The 18,433-nt window shown below is 43.5% G+C and overlaps 2 protein-coding genes across 2 annotated transcripts in view; both read right to left on the bottom strand.

Moving 5' to 3' along the window:
• Positions 1-549: 549 nt before the first annotated feature.
• Positions 550-18,433, bottom strand: part of Graf (GTPase regulator associated with FAK) — a 59,340-nt gene continuing 41,456 nt past the window's right edge. The window contains 10 exon segments of the mRNA XM_068299894.1: positions 550-2,943; positions 3,211-3,290; positions 3,354-4,877; positions 4,939-5,044; positions 5,111-5,441; positions 5,512-5,798; positions 6,216-6,267; positions 6,698-6,739; positions 6,741-6,770; positions 6,838-7,053. Coding sequence (XP_068155995.1) covers positions 2,843-2,943; positions 3,211-3,290; positions 3,354-4,877; positions 4,939-5,044; positions 5,111-5,441; positions 5,512-5,798; positions 6,216-6,267; positions 6,698-6,739; positions 6,741-6,770; positions 6,838-7,053 — 2,769 coding nt within the window. The 3' untranslated portion in view covers positions 550-2,842.
• Positions 8,445-18,087, bottom strand: LOC137584487 (uncharacterized). Its single transcript, XM_068299905.1, has 2 exons — positions 17,564-18,087; positions 8,445-9,730 (listed from the first exon to the last, which is right to left on the bottom strand). The coding sequence occupies exon 2, from the start codon at positions 9,700-9,702 to the stop codon at positions 8,806-8,808; it is 897 nt and encodes a 298-aa protein (XP_068156006.1). The 5' UTR covers positions 9,703-9,730; positions 17,564-18,087; the 3' UTR covers positions 8,445-8,805.

Genomic DNA, 18,433 nt, shown 5'->3' on the forward strand with positions numbered 1-18,433 from the left:
ACCTAAAAGTTTTTATAGACCAGAAGAATGGTCTTCTCTAGATCTCATATAAGGGAATGGGGAGAGGCTCTAACAAAATCTTACCAAATTGAAGGATGAGAAGGATATTGAAATCATTTGGATCTCTGAATAAGATTCTAAGCTGATTTGAAACGCTTCGTTTTGGTTCTGCAACTAATTTTGGTTCTGATCTTATAAAGTATTTGTTAACGATTCGTAGATAAGGACTAGTCGGATTAGCTGGATTAGTTAAATTAGTTGCCTTATTGGCAACTTCAAACAAACTTGTGATGATAAAATCGAAAATTTATAATGATTTATATATATATTCATATCGGCCCATTTTCCGCTTTGCTCAATACAAAAATTTGAAAAACAGTTTTCATTTTCAGTTGATTTGTAGGTTTTATAAATACATATGCTTTTATTTTATATTATTAATTTTCTTTCTTTTTTTTATGTTTTGTTTACTTTTTTTGTTTTTTTTTTTTTTTTTTTTGGCAACATGTTAACAAAAATATTTTGTTTAAATGTACATAGATTTAAATGTTTTATTTTCAGTTTAAGTTTTATTTTCATTTTTGTTTGTTATTTAATAATGTGCATTCTCTATGTGTGTGTGTGTGTGTGTGTGGGTGGTGGGTGGTGGGTGGTTGAGTGATTGGTTGGGTGTATAAAGGGTGTGTTTACGGTTTTATTAATGGAATGATAAGACGCGGCGGCGGCTTTAATAGTTTTCATTTTTGTTTCTCAATAATTGGAATTTAATTCTTGCTTGTTTACTTTTGCGGTTAAATGTATTAACTTTTTTTGTTTTTTTGGTGGGCTAACAATGCGTATATCTGAAATGCGTATTTATCTTTTGCTGTACTTTATATATATACATATATATATATATATATATCCTTGATATGATTTACTGTTTTCAATCTGATTACAATGAGATGATATTCTAAAGTACCAAAAAAAAAAAAACCCGAAATAAGTCTTGCAATCAGCTTTTAGGAATCTTTATATTGCAAATGGTAAACTATACGTTCTGGTTAATCGATACATAGCCGATATATAGATATAGATATAAAAAATATATTTCAAATCGAAATATATCAAAAGTTTCAAGCTTATAAAAGTTAATAAAAAAAATAAAGGAGAAGTTTGTCATATACCAAAACTGACATGAAAGAAAGCTCTAAAAAGGAGTTTTTATTTTAGTATTCAAATACTAAATAAATCACATATATGGTATATACTCATGGGTTAAATTTATAAAAGAATTCATTTTGGGAAACCAATTCGTATAGTTGTTCACTTGATCAGAGACATTTTTTCAATGACAAAAGTGTATTTTGTTTTCTTTTCTCTTTTTTTTTTTGGAATGTACGTTGTATTCTAAATGCTGTTTTTGAATGCTAAGACAAATTTTTCGTTTTCGTTTTCCTTTTCTCTTTGAGTTTACTTATTTATGTACATACAAATACATTATTTTTGTGTTTATAAAAGATCAAAACTGGCTTTTAAAATACGTTTCAGTATTTATTTGATTATATAGTTACGTATGTATGTATATATATATATGTATATAATGTATAGATATTTAATCGTTTTCTTTTCTTTTAATATTGTTAACATAAAAGAAACGTTGTAAATGCAAATTGTTTCACTCTTTTCACTTTACGCGTTGTTTAATTGCCGCTTGTATGTGTGTGTGTGTGTGTGTGTGTGTGTGTGTCTAGGTGGGTCGGTCTGGGTCTGGGTATGCATATGCGTTGTTTTGGGTGGTTGTATGGGTGTTTTTGAGTGCCATGTACAGTTAAAGTTATAGTTTTTCCTTTAATATATATAAATATATATATATTATATATGGTATATAGTTTTACATATATGTATGTATGTATGTTTGTATATGTATATACAGTTAGAGTATACAGATAAAAAAAAAAAAAAAAAAATATTCAAATTATAATTAAGCAACAAATACAAGCGTACAACAATAAATTAATTTACCCTTGCCGTTTCTTTGCTCAATTGCAGCAAAACTAGTTACATTTTTGTTTAGTTAATATTGTTTGTTTGTTGGTTTGTTTGTTTGTTTGTTGCTGCTATCAAAATGGGGAAATTAAATAAACAAAATTGCTGTGACGCTGCTTCTTAAGCATATTATGATATATGTATGTATATATATGCATATATCTGTATGTAATCTATCTATATAATTCAAAATACATTTCTTGTTTTACTTCATCTTCTTGGTATGTATATATGCGTGTTCCTAAGTGTGTGTGTGTGTGTGTGTGTGTTGGTGTGTATTAATATATGGTTGTAACAATTTGTTGTTGTACATATTACATACTAAAGTAAACTGGTGGCTTTTATGGCTTAGACTTAAAACTTCACATTAAGCTTTAAATATACATATATAAATGTATTTACTATATATATAAGTATGTATGTGTATATATATATACGCAGATATACATTAATATTTATATATATATATTAGCTCTTAAGTATAAATTAACAAACTATGTAAATATGTATATTAAGCATTACTTGCTTTTGCGCTTTTCTCGGATTCCTTTTTTTTTTTTTGCCTTTCTATTTTCTTTGCTCCTTCGTCTAAGTTTAACTTTTATTTTCATACATTTTTTTTTTTTTTTGTTTTTCGATCTTTTTACAATAATTTTACAGTTGCTGGTGGTGGAGGGGAGGGAGGGTTGGCCTGGGAGTAAAGTATGAAAAAGAGCTGATAAGTTAGATAGATAAAGAGAAAGGGAGACAGACAGACAAAAAGAGAGAGAGAGAGAGACAGATAGAGAGAGGGAGGCCAAGATTGCCTTTTGGTTTAATGATAAGGCTTCAGATGCTCCACATAATTCTCGGGTATAAGTCCTGTCTTCCCATTTAGTGTGCCTTGTAACCAGCCGGGCTCATGAGAGAAACGCACTGCAAATGAAAATTTCAATTATTATTCAATATATTCTGTTTCTAAGCAAAATAATCGGTCTTTTTCTATGCTTTTTGAATCCATTCCCAACGGGAATGAAACGTGGAATATCCACCAATGAAAGTGTTTACAAATTTTGATTGATTATAGCTGATTTGAATCAATTGATTTCTGAAACTTTTGTGAACAAATTCTGCCTTTTAGGCCGATCGATTGCTTAACCATTATTACCCTGAATGGAAAGCAAACTGAAAGATTATATTTACCATTAGTTATAATTTGATTCGGTTCAAACGATAGTTCGCCTTCGCTTTCGCCCATGCAAGCATACAGGGTTCGTACACGTCTGCAAAAAGAAACAGATTCTTTGATTTATCGAACGATTTATAAGCAATTGAATTCTCCTTACGCTGTGCCCGTGGACAGATCCCGTTTAATTTGGTTTATATCGCGGTTGCGATGCATTTTCGTGGGTGCATAGTCGGTGCTCTCGTTGGTGGAACCACTGCCACTTAGACTGCCCATGCCAGCGCCGCCAATCATTGAGGGAGCCGCAGTCGCTGTCACAATATCATCGCAGGTGGAACCCAAGAGTGTGGATAGAGAGGATGCTTGCGTCGCAATTGGAGCATAGTCAATGGAGCTACGTGTATTTAGAAGACGTGCCACATTAGCGCTGCTGACGCTACCAGTTACTACACCACCTCCCCCACTACCACCACCGCCGCCAGCTATGATGCCTCCACCACTTCCGCCACCGCCGCCAAGGCCATTGTTTGAGGATAGTGAATCGCAGACACTTTCGTTTGAGCTTGATGTGGAAGCAGCAGCCACTGGAGAGTAATGCTTGGCTTGGCCATAACCAAAATGACTGCGCTGTACAGGCGGATGCTGTTGTGGTCCACCACCTCCTCCGCCAGCACCTGATGCATTGCCAGAATTACCACCCATAAGCCGCTCTTTTCGCATTGCAGCCGTTGGCGGGGATACATTGTTCAAACTTAGGCGATTGCTAGCTGTGCCGACGCCGCCAACAGAGGGATTTGAATAGATGTGACTACTGGAGGCGGACTGGGTAACCGGTGTGGCCGTGGCCATTAGATAATCCGCATGACGTAGACTATTGGTAGCTGTGGCGGGTGTGGCATGATGCGCCTGCAGCGTCGTTCCACCATTGGTGCTGGCGCCGGCGCCCAATATGCCATACACGGCAGCCGCTGCTGCCGCATCTGAGCTGGCTGATGATGTTGGGCCCGAACGACGTCCGCTTATGTCGCTTTGTGTCATCGAATGCAAGTTCTTGATGCTACCCAATTGGGCTGGCCGCGCTCCATTGGATGTCGCATGTGGCGAGATGGTCAAAGATGATGAGCCGCCTCCGCCGCCATTGCTGCTGCTACTGGCTGTTGTCCCACCCGGTGGAGTGCTACTGCTAGCACTCGCCGGCCCATGGGCATAGATCATACCATTTGGAATATTTTGCAAACTGGATGACATTGTGGAATCTGTATAATTTGATTTGGTAACCACACGATAGACTTTCTGTTGCGGTGAATACATCGAATTGCGTCCAATGCTTCCGCCGCCGCCACCTCCTCCGACACCTGACGATGATGACGTCTTATTGACTTGGGACGCTCGTGGCATACGTGTAGGTGGACTGCTACCAATCGTATGGACATTACCCACACTGGCAGCTGTACCCACAGTTGTTCCAGTGGCCAGAGAATTGCCAGAGACCACCACAGCACTGCTTGGATCATTCTTGAAGATCCTCTCATAGTTTTCAATAAGTATATTGATGACAATATTGTTGAACTTAATGTCCAAAATGGCCGCCACTGTCTCCTCCAGCGGTCGCAGTAGCGTTGGTCCGAAAACCACACCCAAATTGAAGACAGACATCTTATTCTTCTCATATTTTCGTGATACTCTGTAAAATTTGTGATTTATTTGTTAGATATTCAGATTTTTATTTCATATTTTTCACTCACTCAGTTAAATGCCGGATAACCATGTCGAGCATCTCGAAATTCGGTTGTGGCAATTTATAGACTAATTTGTGAACATCATTCACACGCTGATTGAGGCTTTCTTTCTCTGTGAATTCGCAAAAAATAGGTTAAGAGGATCAACAACGATCAATAATGTATCGATTATACTTACTGGCTGCTTCGATGAAACCACTGTGATATTGATAGGTCATCAATGGCTCGTTTAGATTGCGTAAATACATTTTCAGGGCACTGGCAATGGTATTGCTCTCCATGAGATCACGATACTTTTCATCACAAAATACATCATCTGTTTCCTTGCGCTCCATGCCCAAGGCAAGGAGTTTATTTATTTTGGTACCCACTCCACTCTTACGATAAATGCCTTCGTCTTCTAGGCCACGGCTCTCCAGTATCTGAATGCAGCGGCGAACGAACATAAATCCAGTCTCATCCAACTGATACGCCTCGCTGGCCTTCATTTTTCCAGGTGCCAGATAGGTCTAAAAGAGATAGAGAGGGAGAGATGTAAATTTAATTGACCATTAATTGAGATAAACTAATTTAACTTACCGGTTCCGTGCCGTCCATGGCACTCAGCCAGGAGCGATGATCCTTTTCGCTCAGAGCTTGAAATGTATAGACAATACCAGGTTTCTCTTTGAATGTCAGATCGAAGCAGAAACGTTTCTCAAACTCTGATGCCCGACGTTGGCACGAGAATAGGGTTAGCTTCTCGTCTTCACGGGCCTCGGGACGAGTGAAGCTGTGATTCATCTGATTGAATTGCAGCATCGTGAATTCGCGTTTCTGCTTCTTGAATGTGCAATAGTATTTTGTCCATGTTGCTTTAAATGGCTCTAAAAGTGAGATTTTCAGAAGGGAACCTAAGATACGTTTTTTGGCAGTTAAAAGTCAGTTGAGTTCGGTGTATGTGTGTGTGTGTGTGTAGTGAGAATGGCATTTGGTGGTAAATTGTGGTGTAATATGGTAGGTTGGTTACGCAGTCGTAGTTGCAGTTGACACCAATAGCATACGGAAGAGAGTGTAGGAAAGAGAAGGAGGGAACCAAACAAATTATGAATGATCAGTTATAGTACAAAGATGCAAAAAATAGATCAAAAATTAGTAACATTTTCCCCTTTTCAAAATACTAACTAAAAATAAAACGAGTCACATGAATTTCAATTCAAAGGTAAATGATAAATTTCCCTTCACCAAAACAGAAAACGTCACAACAATTCATAAACTTTATGAATATAAAAAATTGTACTCACTCTTTTCCATTAAAAATAGATAGCCACGTTTTGTGAAAATCTCCTCAGATTTCTGTAAAAAAAAAACAAGGACACAAATTAAAATGATTAGAGTTCAGTTCAATTGATTCAAATGAACTTATCGCTCAACGTTTATTCAATTCCAGTGGCTAGTTTCTTTTGTATACCCTCACAAAGGACATATTAGACTCCTAAGAGTCAATCTAATTCACTTTAACAGCTATTGCAATGAAAACATGTGATTCTAAATAGTTTAGGTAGATTAAGAGATCGGTAGGTAGAGTAGAGTTTTTCGATCGAAACACTAGAACACATAGCTGACATAATTAGGAACGATCTCTTGGGCTCGAAATGGAGACAAATCACCATTAGCACCACTTTTTGTTAAGATCGGAGTACTAATTTTATATATGAGATCAATCGGAACACAAATTCTTTCGATTTATTTTCTTTGAATTGGATTGATTAATTTCGTTTCTTACCGTGCGCTTTTCCATATATTTGGTCTTCAGTTCAGTGACTTTTTTCACGTGCCTCCTCAAAGTTTTCACGCGTCTGTTTTGGACAAGAAAGATAGTTAATTAATTGATTCATATTGATTTCTATTTCTTTCGATACTAACTTTTTGCACCTTGTGCCTCAGATCCTGCAGATAATCGCGATGATCCTCAGCCTGTTCGTGGGCTGTGTGATAGAAGACCAGCCAACCGGAAATGAAGGCCAACAGTATTTCGACGAATTCGAATTTAATGCGCTCCTGCACTTCCTGTATGCGCAGGACATAGCTTAATGACTCCTGAATATATTCGCGCTCATGCATGCCCAAACTGGCATCGGCCTGTAAATACAAATTTAATAAGAATCCGATTTATTTATAGCCTCCAATATACATATACATATACATATATATATTTGATATGTTTATACTCATATGTCGTGTATGTAACTTAATAACAAAACTTTTTGTGCGAAATTAAAGTTGTCAAAATTTTAGACAATTTGACAGAATTGCCACCTCAACTGACGGATTTTAGTGCTGTTTGTGCACTTTGACCTTTTATCGGCATTTACCGTGTATACACAAATACACACACGCATACCTTTTAATTATACCTGCTCCCCCCCACACACACACACGCATAGATACACTTACATACGTGTGCCCTGATAACTTTTCATTGGCCAATTCATTGTTTCCTGTTTACAAATACAACAATATATGTATCAAATGTACATATATCTTCTCAAATGATCAGAGTTTTTGTTTCATGATCTTTGCTTTCTTTTCAAAAATTGTTATATTCTAAACCAATTCTAGTCATACGTCATGCATATTGTTTGTTTGTATCTACTTCTAATGGCAAATGAATATAAACGAATCTATTTTCATAAACAATAGAATACAATATAACGTATAATTCTTAATAAACGACATATCCGACTTTCGATTCCATTGAATTAACATCTTAAAATAAACATCTCTTTTTAGGTTTTAATTTAGAAACTTGCAAAAAAAAAAAATAAACTTTAATCACTTTTAGCTTTAGTTTATTGCAATTTTCAAGTCGTTTGATTTCGCCACTTTATCACTTTATCAGTGACTTGACGAATATGTAAGGAGATAAGTCTCAGAAGAACTAAACAATTAAATGAGTAAAGTGAATGAATGAATAAAGTGATTCACATGAACAACTGAACAAATGAGCCATCAGTTATGACGGACTCAAAAGACGTTTACGAAAAGGTGCTTTTGGGTGTAACAACAGAATACTTGTTTTTGTTTGCTAACACCAATTAAATTTTTAATCCTACCCCAAACACAACAGAGTTGTGTCCTTTCTTTCATTGCATAAACACCTGTTAGTAAGCGATATTCGTAACTGAAGATGTGAATATTAATAACGTGAATATGGATGTGCATTTAATCTCTTTTAGCCAAGACTCTTACCACAAATGGAAATGCTTGTGGAAGTGCTGCAATTGGATTGCATTCTGCATTGACTCCCTTAAAATTTTAATCACTTTGAAATACGTTTGCACAACATCACAGGATACGCGAGGATATTACGACACGGATAGCATAATAATGACAATTACACACCAAAAGTTTTGTTTGTAAATGATTGTTCGTGGGGGGGCGGAAGGATCCAAATGAAATACAAGGAGTTGGCGGGTGCCAATTTCTTCAGTTTGTGGTGAGCGAGTGGTGAATTAAAACGCACGAGAAACTTCGGTTAACTAAATGTAGGTTTTATTATTTATATAATATTCACAGGTAAACCGGCACACACGGAAATGGTTCGGGTTGAAAGTGATTAACAAATCGTAAAAAAATGCAAGAGAACGGGTGTTCGGGTGAAAGGCTCGATTCTTAGTGATGGCGGTGCCCATTGGAAAAAATCAAGTCACTCCTCCTGGTGTGACCGTAGACGCCGAGGATCAAAAAACCCTCCTCACTCCTCACCGCTCACTGCTCTTCGCCGCTCACTGCTGTTCACCCGGTGGCGTGAACATACCGCCCCCCTTGCAACATGTTGCAATTGTCACCCTGGACATATAAAGGATGGGGGACGGCAACGTCCTGGAGCGCCTAGATCCCACAGGAGCCGGAGACGACCCATCCGAACACGGTGCTCTGGGCTGCGGGAGTACCGCTATGACCGGGCACACAGCCTGGTTGGATGACCTCAGGATAGAGGTCTGCCCCGAGCACCACGGATACCGACGCCGGCCGATAGAAGTAGGGGTCGGCCAGGATCAGGGTTGCGAACTTCTCTCGGACCGGCGCCGCCACTTCCCGGATGGGAGTGCGGATGAGCAAGTCCTCTTCGACCCGGAATATAACGTTCCGTCGGAACGTCTTGTCGGACCTCGACTCGAGGACGGCCGTACAGGCTTGGTCGACCCCGACCGTGGTCACAGCTAACCCCAGGGACCGGGCAAAGGAGAGATTGATGCGGCTCTCAGCCGCACACGCATCAAGAAGGACGCGGGTCTCGAAGGATTTCGAGCCATTGCCCAACCGTAGGACTGCGGTGGGCAGGACAGTCGTCGTCCTGGCGTGGAGCAGGGAGGATAACGAAATCTCGGGTGCGCCTTCTGGGGAAGCGGAGCGGTCGGACGATGATCGGGAACGGGGTTGTAGCGGGGGTGCAGCACGACTGGAGGGGGGTGATCGGCTGCGACGCCGGGCGGAGGCACGTCGTCTCGGCGGTTGGTCGGCCATGTGGAGCAGGGTATGGTGCCTTTGCCCGCATCGTCGGCAACCATGGCGAGTCCGACACGCGTCGGATGAATGCTCGTGGGCCAAGCAATTGGGACAATATTTATTGATGAGCACCGCCCGAAGCCGCTTTTCCCCTCGGAGGTTTAGGAAGCGCTGACACTGCCGGAGTGCATGAACCCCCCGACAGACCCGGCATCGGTACACGTTCGTGCCCTGTGGAGCTCGTTTGCTGCGGTGGTGCGGCAGACGCGTGGGGGCCATGTCGCTATGAAAGGGCGAGCTGAATGAACTGTAACGAAAGAAATTACGTATGGGGGAGTGGATTAGTCTATGCACGGGAACGAGAAACATGCACGGAGACGAGGACATTCGGAGGAAACATAGAGGGATTAGGAGTCACGATAAGGTTTTAGACTCAGGACTCCTGCTGTCTTGCAACAGAATGAGCTTCGCTACGGGTCTTCGGATAGACCCACGCGCGGTGGTGACATCAGCCACTCGGACGAGGCCGTCAGCCCCGGGCAGAGTGCGCTCAATTCGCCCTAAGCGCCACTCGTTGGAGGGGAGATGATCTTCGGACACGATCACGAGGTCGCCGGTCTGGATGCTGCGAGTCGGTGATTTCCACTTGTTCCGTTTGTGAAGCTCCTTGAGGTACTCACTCTTCCAGCGGCGGCAGAAAGCCTGCTGGATTGCCTTTAGTCGCTGCCATCGGTTGATCAGCGACATAGGCTCGACCAGAATTTCCGGTTCCGCAATGGCTAAGAGTGGTCCTCCAATCAGGAAATGTCCCGGGCTTAGGGCCAGTAGATCCTCTGGGTCCTCACTCATGGGAGAGATTGGCCTGGAGTTTAGGCACGCTTCGATCCTACACAGGAGAGTGGAAAGTTCCTCGAAGGTGTATTTGACAGTGGACGAGGACTTGTAAAACAGGGTCTTAAAACTTTTGACCCCTGCTTCCCACAGTCCTCCCATGTGGGGCGCGCTTGGCGGAATGAACTGCCAGGATAGGATGTGCTGGGGGAATGCCTTCATTATTTCAAGCTTGGTGGCGTTCAGGAAATCTTTTTCGAGCGCCTTTGAGGCCCTACGAAGGTTTTGCCGTTGTCGGAGTAAATGCGCTGTGGACATTGTCTCCGTGCGACAAACCGAGAGAAGGCTGCCAGAAATCTTTCAGTGGTGAGGTCGGAGGTAGCCTCGAGATGGATTGCCTTCGTGCTGAAACACACAAAGACGCAGACATAACCCTTAGTTATGAGACACGCACGCCCGGTGTAATTTTTGATCTCGAACGGCCCTGCGAAATCAATGCCCGTGTGGGTGAAGGGCCTGGAATACGTGATGCGTTCTCGAGGAGATCACCCATCATCTGGGTCTGTAGTCGTCGACGATGAACGATGCAGACCTTGCACCCCTTGATGTGGGACTTTACCATGTTCTTTATCCGTGGGATCCAGAATTTGGTGCGCAAATACCGCACCATCAGTTGATTGCCGCCATGCAACGTGATGCGGTGGGCGAATGCGACAAGCAGGCGAGTGAAATGAGTACTATATGGGAGGAGAATAGGGTGACGTTCATCATATCGGAGGGACTCAGCGGCCCGGAGTCGTCCGCAGGAGCGGAGTAACCCATGCTGGTCGAGAAATGGGTTCAGATTGAGTAGAGTGCTGGATGATGGCAGGGGTCGCCCTTCGCCCAGGGCCCGTATCTCCGCGAGGTATTCCCGCCGCTGAGAGGTCCGAATCAAGGCGCGCTCGGCGGAAAGAAGTTCGTCATTGGTGAGGCGAACCGTGGAAGGCGTCGAAATCCTCTTGGTGGCGAAGCGTAGGATGTACGCGATGACTCGTAGAGCCCTACCATAATTCGAGAACCGTTCGCTGACGTCCTCGAGTAGCGTGGTCGCGGTGGTGTGGCACTGGACCCGTTGCTCCAGCTGGGTGTCTGGGAGTTCGTTATGGGGAGTTGGCCAATACTCGGGGGCTCTCTGGAGCCAGTCCGGCCCATGCCACCAGAGGCTGCTGGCCGATAGCTCGGCCGCGGAGACTCCACGGCTCGCCAGATCCGCGGGGTTGTCCTCGGAGCGCACATGTGACCAGCTTTGGCCACTAGTGCTTTCGGAGATCCTGGATACGCGATTGGCCACGAAGGTGGACCAACTGCACGGAGGTTTATTGAGCCAAGCCAACACGATGGTAGAGTCGGTCCAAAACTGGGAGGTTGCAGGTCGGATTGGAAGTTCAGGAACGATCGACGCCCAGAGATCGGCTAGCAGAACCGCTCCGCACAACTCTAGCCGAGGCAGCGAGACTGTTTTGACTGGAGCTACACGGGTCTTAGCCGTTAATAAATGGACGTCTACTTGATTGCCGTACCGAACCCGCACATATAGGGCCGCTCCATACGCTTTCTGTGACGCGTCACAGAAGCCATGAAGCTCCCACGAGAGCTTATCGCTGGTGTTTAGCCAACGGGGAATGCGGAGTCGACTGAGGCCTGGGTAATCCTGCAGGAATTCATGCCATTGCTGCAGCAGGAGAGGCGGCAGAGCATCATCCCAGCCCAGTTCGGTAAGCCAGATTTGCTGCATGAATATCTTCGCTCGGATGACAAATGGGGCTAGCCACCCAGCGGGGTCGAAGAGCTTAGCGATATGAGACAGAACCTGCCTCTTGGAGATCGACTCCTTCAAGGGGGGGGTCCGCTGTGGTGAAGAAGAAGACGTCCTCAGCAGCTTGCCATCGAATACCCAAGGTTTTTGCGGTGCTCGCGTCTTCCAGCTCGAGAAAGTCCTCTCGCAGCAGGTGCTCTCTCGGAATGGCTTGAAGTACTTCCTTCTTATTGGAAGTCCACTTCCGAAGCGGGAATCCCGCAGATTGGAGGACCGCTTGAAGCTCTCGTATGGCGAGACGAGCGTCGGCTTCAGTGTGAGCGCCGGCAAGGACATCATCAACATACATGTAGTTCCGAAGGATTTCGCTCGCCTGAGGATACATCGTTTGCACGTCTTGTGCCAGTTGTAAAAGGACTCGGATCGCCAAGAATGGCGCGCAGTTAACCCCAAACGTGACAGTTTGTAACTCGTAATCCTGAATATTGCCGCAGCGGTCTCGGTAGAGGATCCGCTGAAAGGGGGTATGCCTGGGATCGACTCGGATTTGTCGATACATCTGCGTTATGTCGGCATTGAAAACGAATTGAAAGAACCGCCATTTCAGTACCTGAAGCGTGAGGTCGGCCTGAAGAGTAGGACCGGTGTGCAAGACATCGTTGAGGCTGACGCCTTGTGTGGAGGGGCTCGACGCGTTAAATACCACGCGTACCTTAGTGGTGGTGCTATCGGGCTTAAACACCGCATGATGGGGAGATAGAAGTTTTTCCCATCTTGAGGCGGCGTCACCCGAATCATATGACCCAATTCCTCATATTCTTGAATAATGGCATCGTACTGCGTTTTTAGAACCGGATCCTTGAGAAGGCGTGCCTCATTCCGCAGGAATTGAGCCAGCGCGATCGGTCTTGAGTGGCCCAAGTCAACGCTATTCGGACCTTTGAACGGTAGGGACACAACATATCGGCCGTCCTTTCCCCTTTGGGTGGTCTCCTGGAAGTTCCGCTCGCAGAATGCGTCATCCTCCTTTTCCGGCTTTGCGGGAAGGTCTTCCACCTCCCAAAACTTGGTGAGGAGTACATCAAGCTTTGCTTCGGGACTAACTCGCGTCTGTGCCGCGAAAACGGATCTAGACACCGGGGGGTCAGGAGTGATAGCCCCACACAGAACCCATCCAAAGATGGTTTCTAGCCCGACAAAATCACCAATATCCTTTTTGATCCGTTCTCCGAGGATGTGGGGAAACAGGTCTACACCGATGATCATGTCAATAGGCGCGGGCTTGTTGTAGTACGGGTCAGCCAGGGGGCGATCGAGGCACTGCGTCGGAACCGTATTAAGGAATGGAGCTGTTGGAATGGCCCCTGACAATTTGGATACGACCAGGGCGGAGACCTCAATCTTGTTCAATCTGTCACACGGGGGAGACAGCATTAGCAGACACACCTTGTCGGCGCAGCCTCCATCACTCTGGCCCATGCCAGTAACCGCGGCGTCTACTGGGTAGAAGGGGGGCTGGACCATGCTGAAGACGCGTTCGGAGAGAAAAGTTGAATCGGCTCCCGAGTCGATCAACGCCCGAATATGATGATCCACACCACGATGGTGCAGAGTGACAATCGCAGTGCCTAAAAGGCCTCTGCCTGGGGTAGATGCAAAATAACTTTGAGCATTTGTGAGCTGGTCGCTCGCGGACGGGCGCTCTGTGACGCTGGATGGTGGGACTTGCGCAGCGGATGGCGAGGGCACGGACACATCACTAGGATGCAACAGCGTATGATGACGTTCCTTGCAGGTATGGCAATTATGCGCACTGGAGCAGCCCTTCACTTGATGACCGCGGGCAAAACAGTTCAGACAAAGTCCCTGCTGTCTAATGGTTTCCAGCCGCCTCTGAACAGGCATATCAAGGAAACTAGGGCAGAGCCGTATTGGGTGATTTTCCCGATGGCACAGCTTGCAAGACGCCGATTTGAGCTGAGCTTTCGCTGGAAACGCTTGGACTTTCATCGTTGCAGAGGATTTGCGGGGGCCAATGGGGATGGCTTGGACACTTGGGGCCGACTTATGTTCGTCGGTGGCATCCAGGACCCGATACCGATCGGTAAGAAATTGGTTCAAATCGGACCACGTTGAGACGACAGTCTTATTGGGCACTGATTGCTCCCACAGGAGGATTGTGGCCTTCGGCAATTTACTAGTGCAGATGGCGATAAGTAGGACATCCCAATTCTCAGTACTAACACCCGAACGCTCAAGTGCGGTAAGACACCCTTGAAACGCGGTCTGCAGCTCTCGCAAGGATTTGCCCGACTCTTGTGCCACCGCGGGAATCTGAAGGAGTTGTCTGGCTTGAGTCATGACCAGCAGACGGCTGTTTTCGTACCGTGCGGTGAGGTTCTCCCACGCGGCCTGGAAACCCTCATTCGTCAGGGGGGACTTAGCCACGATGGTTCTCGCTTCCCCTCGCGTCTTGGCGTTCAAGTGATAGAGCTTCTCCACTTGTGACAAATACGGATTGGCGATATAAATGGCGGCGAACAAATCGCGGAATGTGGGCCATGCTAGGCTGTCGCCATCAAATGTCTCTACCTCACACGGAGGAACTCTATGCCCCGGTGGCCCCGACGGAGCGGTTGGCTGACGCCTAAGAGTCGTCATCTGTACCGAGAGCTGTTCGATGCGTTCTCCGAACAACGTCCCGCATCGCACATATGCCGCGTAAGCGGATTCGTGCTTCGCCTTGATGTGGCTTATGTTTGCCAAGCTTTCCTCGTCGGCTTGGATTGTCAAGGCCTTGTGACAACGGGAGTATTCCATCTCGACAGTTGACCAAAGGGATTTGAGCTGCTCTAAGTGCATTTTAATGGAAAACAAGGGCACTTCAGAAGTTAGAGCTTCACTCTCGCGAGCTTCAAACAGAGTCAATGCGTCGCACGCTATAACGAAATCGGAAAGGGACATTCTGGAGTGTTCTCTACGCTGTTGTGATACGGATCGGGTGACGGGAGCGTCAGAACAGTGCGTCACAACAACGTGCGGAATCTGGGTCTGAGTTGAAAGCTTGGAACGACCTTGGTGTTCCCTCGAGTCTTTAACCGAGAATCTGCGACCCTCAGGTAAGCTGGACGAAGACGGACGGGACCTTGGGGATTCGCTGCGGCTGCGAACTGACGAGAACTTGCGCGAAATATCCGTACGCTTCACGGTCACCGGAGTTGTCGGAGGCCGAACCTTCTCCGGAGTTGCAGAGGGAGACGAAAGACTGTTGGACTTCGGCGCAGTCTTGGACGGCTCCGTGGACATACTCAGGGGACGAGCTTACCGACGAACACCGCGTTTGTGCGCGTCCCTTTTTTTTGTTTTGGAAGTGAGAAGTGGACTGTATGGGGACGCAAGAACTTCCTCACTGTGCACCGCAGGATTGCGGGAGAATTTTCTCGCGTGTGGCTCGGAAACGAAGCCTCTTTAATGGGGATAGATGCGGAATAATATACGAACGCACGAATGCGGATTGAAAATTACCGATGGGAGTACGTATAAAACAAAACACGGATGAAATATATAAACAAAGATGTATAGGATAAAAGGAAAATACGTTTTTATATAAATCTGGATCTGGATATATATGTGTGCGCAGAATAATGGCCGGAAAAAATTGTATATATAATTTATAAATATGGACGGAGATATAAATATGGGCCCGATAGTGCTGGAAAAATATATATATATGTATTTATTTAGAAATATGGGCGGATATATATATGAGCGCAAAAGGCTGGCCGGAAAAAATATATATATAGTTTTTAAAGCTGAACGGATATATAAATATGGGCCCGATAGTGCTGGAAAAAATTTATATGTGTTTATTTATAAATATGGGCGGATATATATTGAGCGCAAAATACTGGCCGGAAAAAATATATATATAGTTTTTAAATATGAACGGATATATAAATATGGGCCCGATAGTGCTGGAAAAAATTTATATGTGTTTATTTATAAATATGGGCGGATATATATATGAGCGCAAAATACTGGCCGAAAAAAATTATATATATAATTTATAAATATGGACGGATATATAAATATGGGCCCGATAGTGCTGGAAAAAATATATATGTATTTATTTATAAATATGGGCGGATATATATATGAGCGCAAAATACTGGCCGAAAAAATTATATATATAATTTATAAATATGGACGGATATATATATGTGAGCGCAAAAAGTTGGCCGGAAAAATTATATAAATGATTTATAAATATGGACGGATATATAAATGTGGGCACGATAATGCTGGAAAAATATATATGTATTGTTTTATAAATATGGGCGGATATATAATTAGGCGAAAAAAGAGAATCGGAAATAATGTGATTTAAATTTGGCGCGCTTGAGCCGCCTATCGATATCACGACTCGACTCACGTGTCACCACTACTCCGAAAACAGCTGTCGGCCGCTGTTTATATATTTGGTTTTTGATTTTGTTGTTTAATTATGTATGTGAATAATTTTTTTTTTTGTGGTTGTGCGGAAAAACCAAGAACAAGTGTTGTGCGGAAAAACAAGCGAGTGTTGTGCGCAAATAAAACAACCGATCAATGCATATGGACAGATGCTTTGATCTATGTGTGTACGTACATGCATAAGTACACAGGTGAGTATAGATATGTATGCACACGCGTTGTTCACAACAACAAAAAAAACGTAAGTAATTGTAATTTAATTGGATGTGGGGTTGTGTTAAATCAATGCGCGACACCGAAATGTATTATGCGTTGTGGATATGTACATATGTATGTGCAATGTATGACTATGTAAGCATATACATATGTATGTATGTACGTATGTAAGCAAGTGCACCGGTATCCAAAGACGCGCGTGAGGAAATTAATTTCGCACCTAATTCGAACGCGCAAGAAATCGCGGTGCATACGTGAAGTGCTATTTAAAAAAAAAGAATATTTTTTTTGCCTTTTGTGTCGTGGTAAATGTGCGAAGGGATTGTATGTATATGGATATGTATGTACATATGCGCGTACATCAACAGGTGACGATGTATGTATGTACGTAGATACGCGCGTGTGGAAATAAGTTTGGCATTAAAGATTATTATTCCAACACATAAGAAAACGCGGTGAACACTTTGATTTTTATTTTTCCCTATTTTTTATAACACTTTAATAATTTTTTTTTTTTTTTTTAAACTTTTACGCGGATTTGGCAAACAGCTGTGGAAATTACATGTACATGTGAATGCATATGTAAAAAAGGTGGATTTGGACAAGTGCGAGGAAAAAAAAACATAAATGAAAATGGATAATCGTGGAATGTAAAATGAGAACGTTGGACAATCACGCTAAGGATTAGGAACTACCATGAAACCTTGGAACAGGTCAGGTATGTACATACAATATGTAAAAGTGTGTAGGTCGCTATGGAGAAGCGGGAAAACCTCACACTTTTAGTAGTATGTAAATGAAATGAATAATGAAATTTTGTACTTATCAGGAATTCCGCCGATGCAAGCTGGAGGAGCGGAAGGATATCCGGCTCGAAGGACCAATGTTCGTGGGGGGGCGGAAGGATCCAAATGAAATACAAGGAGTTGGCGGGTGCCAATTTCTTCAGTTTGTGGTGAGCGAGTGGTGAATTAAAACGCACGAGAAACTTCGGTTAACTAAATGTAGGTTTTATTATTTATATAATATTCACAGGTAAACCGGCACACACGGAAATGGTTCGGGTTGAAAGTGATTAACAAATCGTAAAAAAAATGCAAGAGAACGGGTGTTCGGGTGAAAGGCTCGATTCTTAGTGATGGCGGTGCCCATTGGAAAAAATCAAGTCACTCCTCCTGGTGTGACCGTAGACGCCGAGGATCAAAAAACCCTCCTCACTCCTCACCGCTCACTGCTCTTCGCCGCTCACTGCTGTTCACCCGGTGGCGTGAACAATGATAATTATTAAATCCTTTTAAGTCATATTTTGATTTGCAAAAACTTATTTATGTAGGCGTGCAATGGAAAGGAGAACAAAAAAAAAAAAAAACACGAGGCGGTGACTTTTCTCTGTCATGCTTATTGTCGAAGCCCTTTAGAATCCTTTGCATATTTAGGCATATCGTTCAACTGACTGAAGTGAAAGGAACTTTGTTTAGTTTTGTTACTTATTTGTTTTATTGTATTTTTGCAAATGTTTTCAGGGGTTTTTGTTTTTTGATTATTTTTCTTTTGCTTTTATTTGAATGTGTTTTTCTTTTTTGTTTTGATTCCAGTTAGCTGGAGTTGTGACAGAGTTTCAACTGCTGCGAGTCGATGTGATTTAGTTTTAGATGGCTTCAAACTCTCATTCATGCCAAAAACACACACTCA

This window comes from Drosophila tropicalis, unplaced genomic scaffold (assembly GCF_018151085.1).
Source record: "Drosophila tropicalis isolate 14030-0801.00 unplaced genomic scaffold, ASM1815108v1 contig_158, whole genome shotgun sequence".
Taxonomy (NCBI): domain Eukaryota; kingdom Metazoa; phylum Arthropoda; class Insecta; order Diptera; family Drosophilidae; genus Drosophila; species Drosophila tropicalis.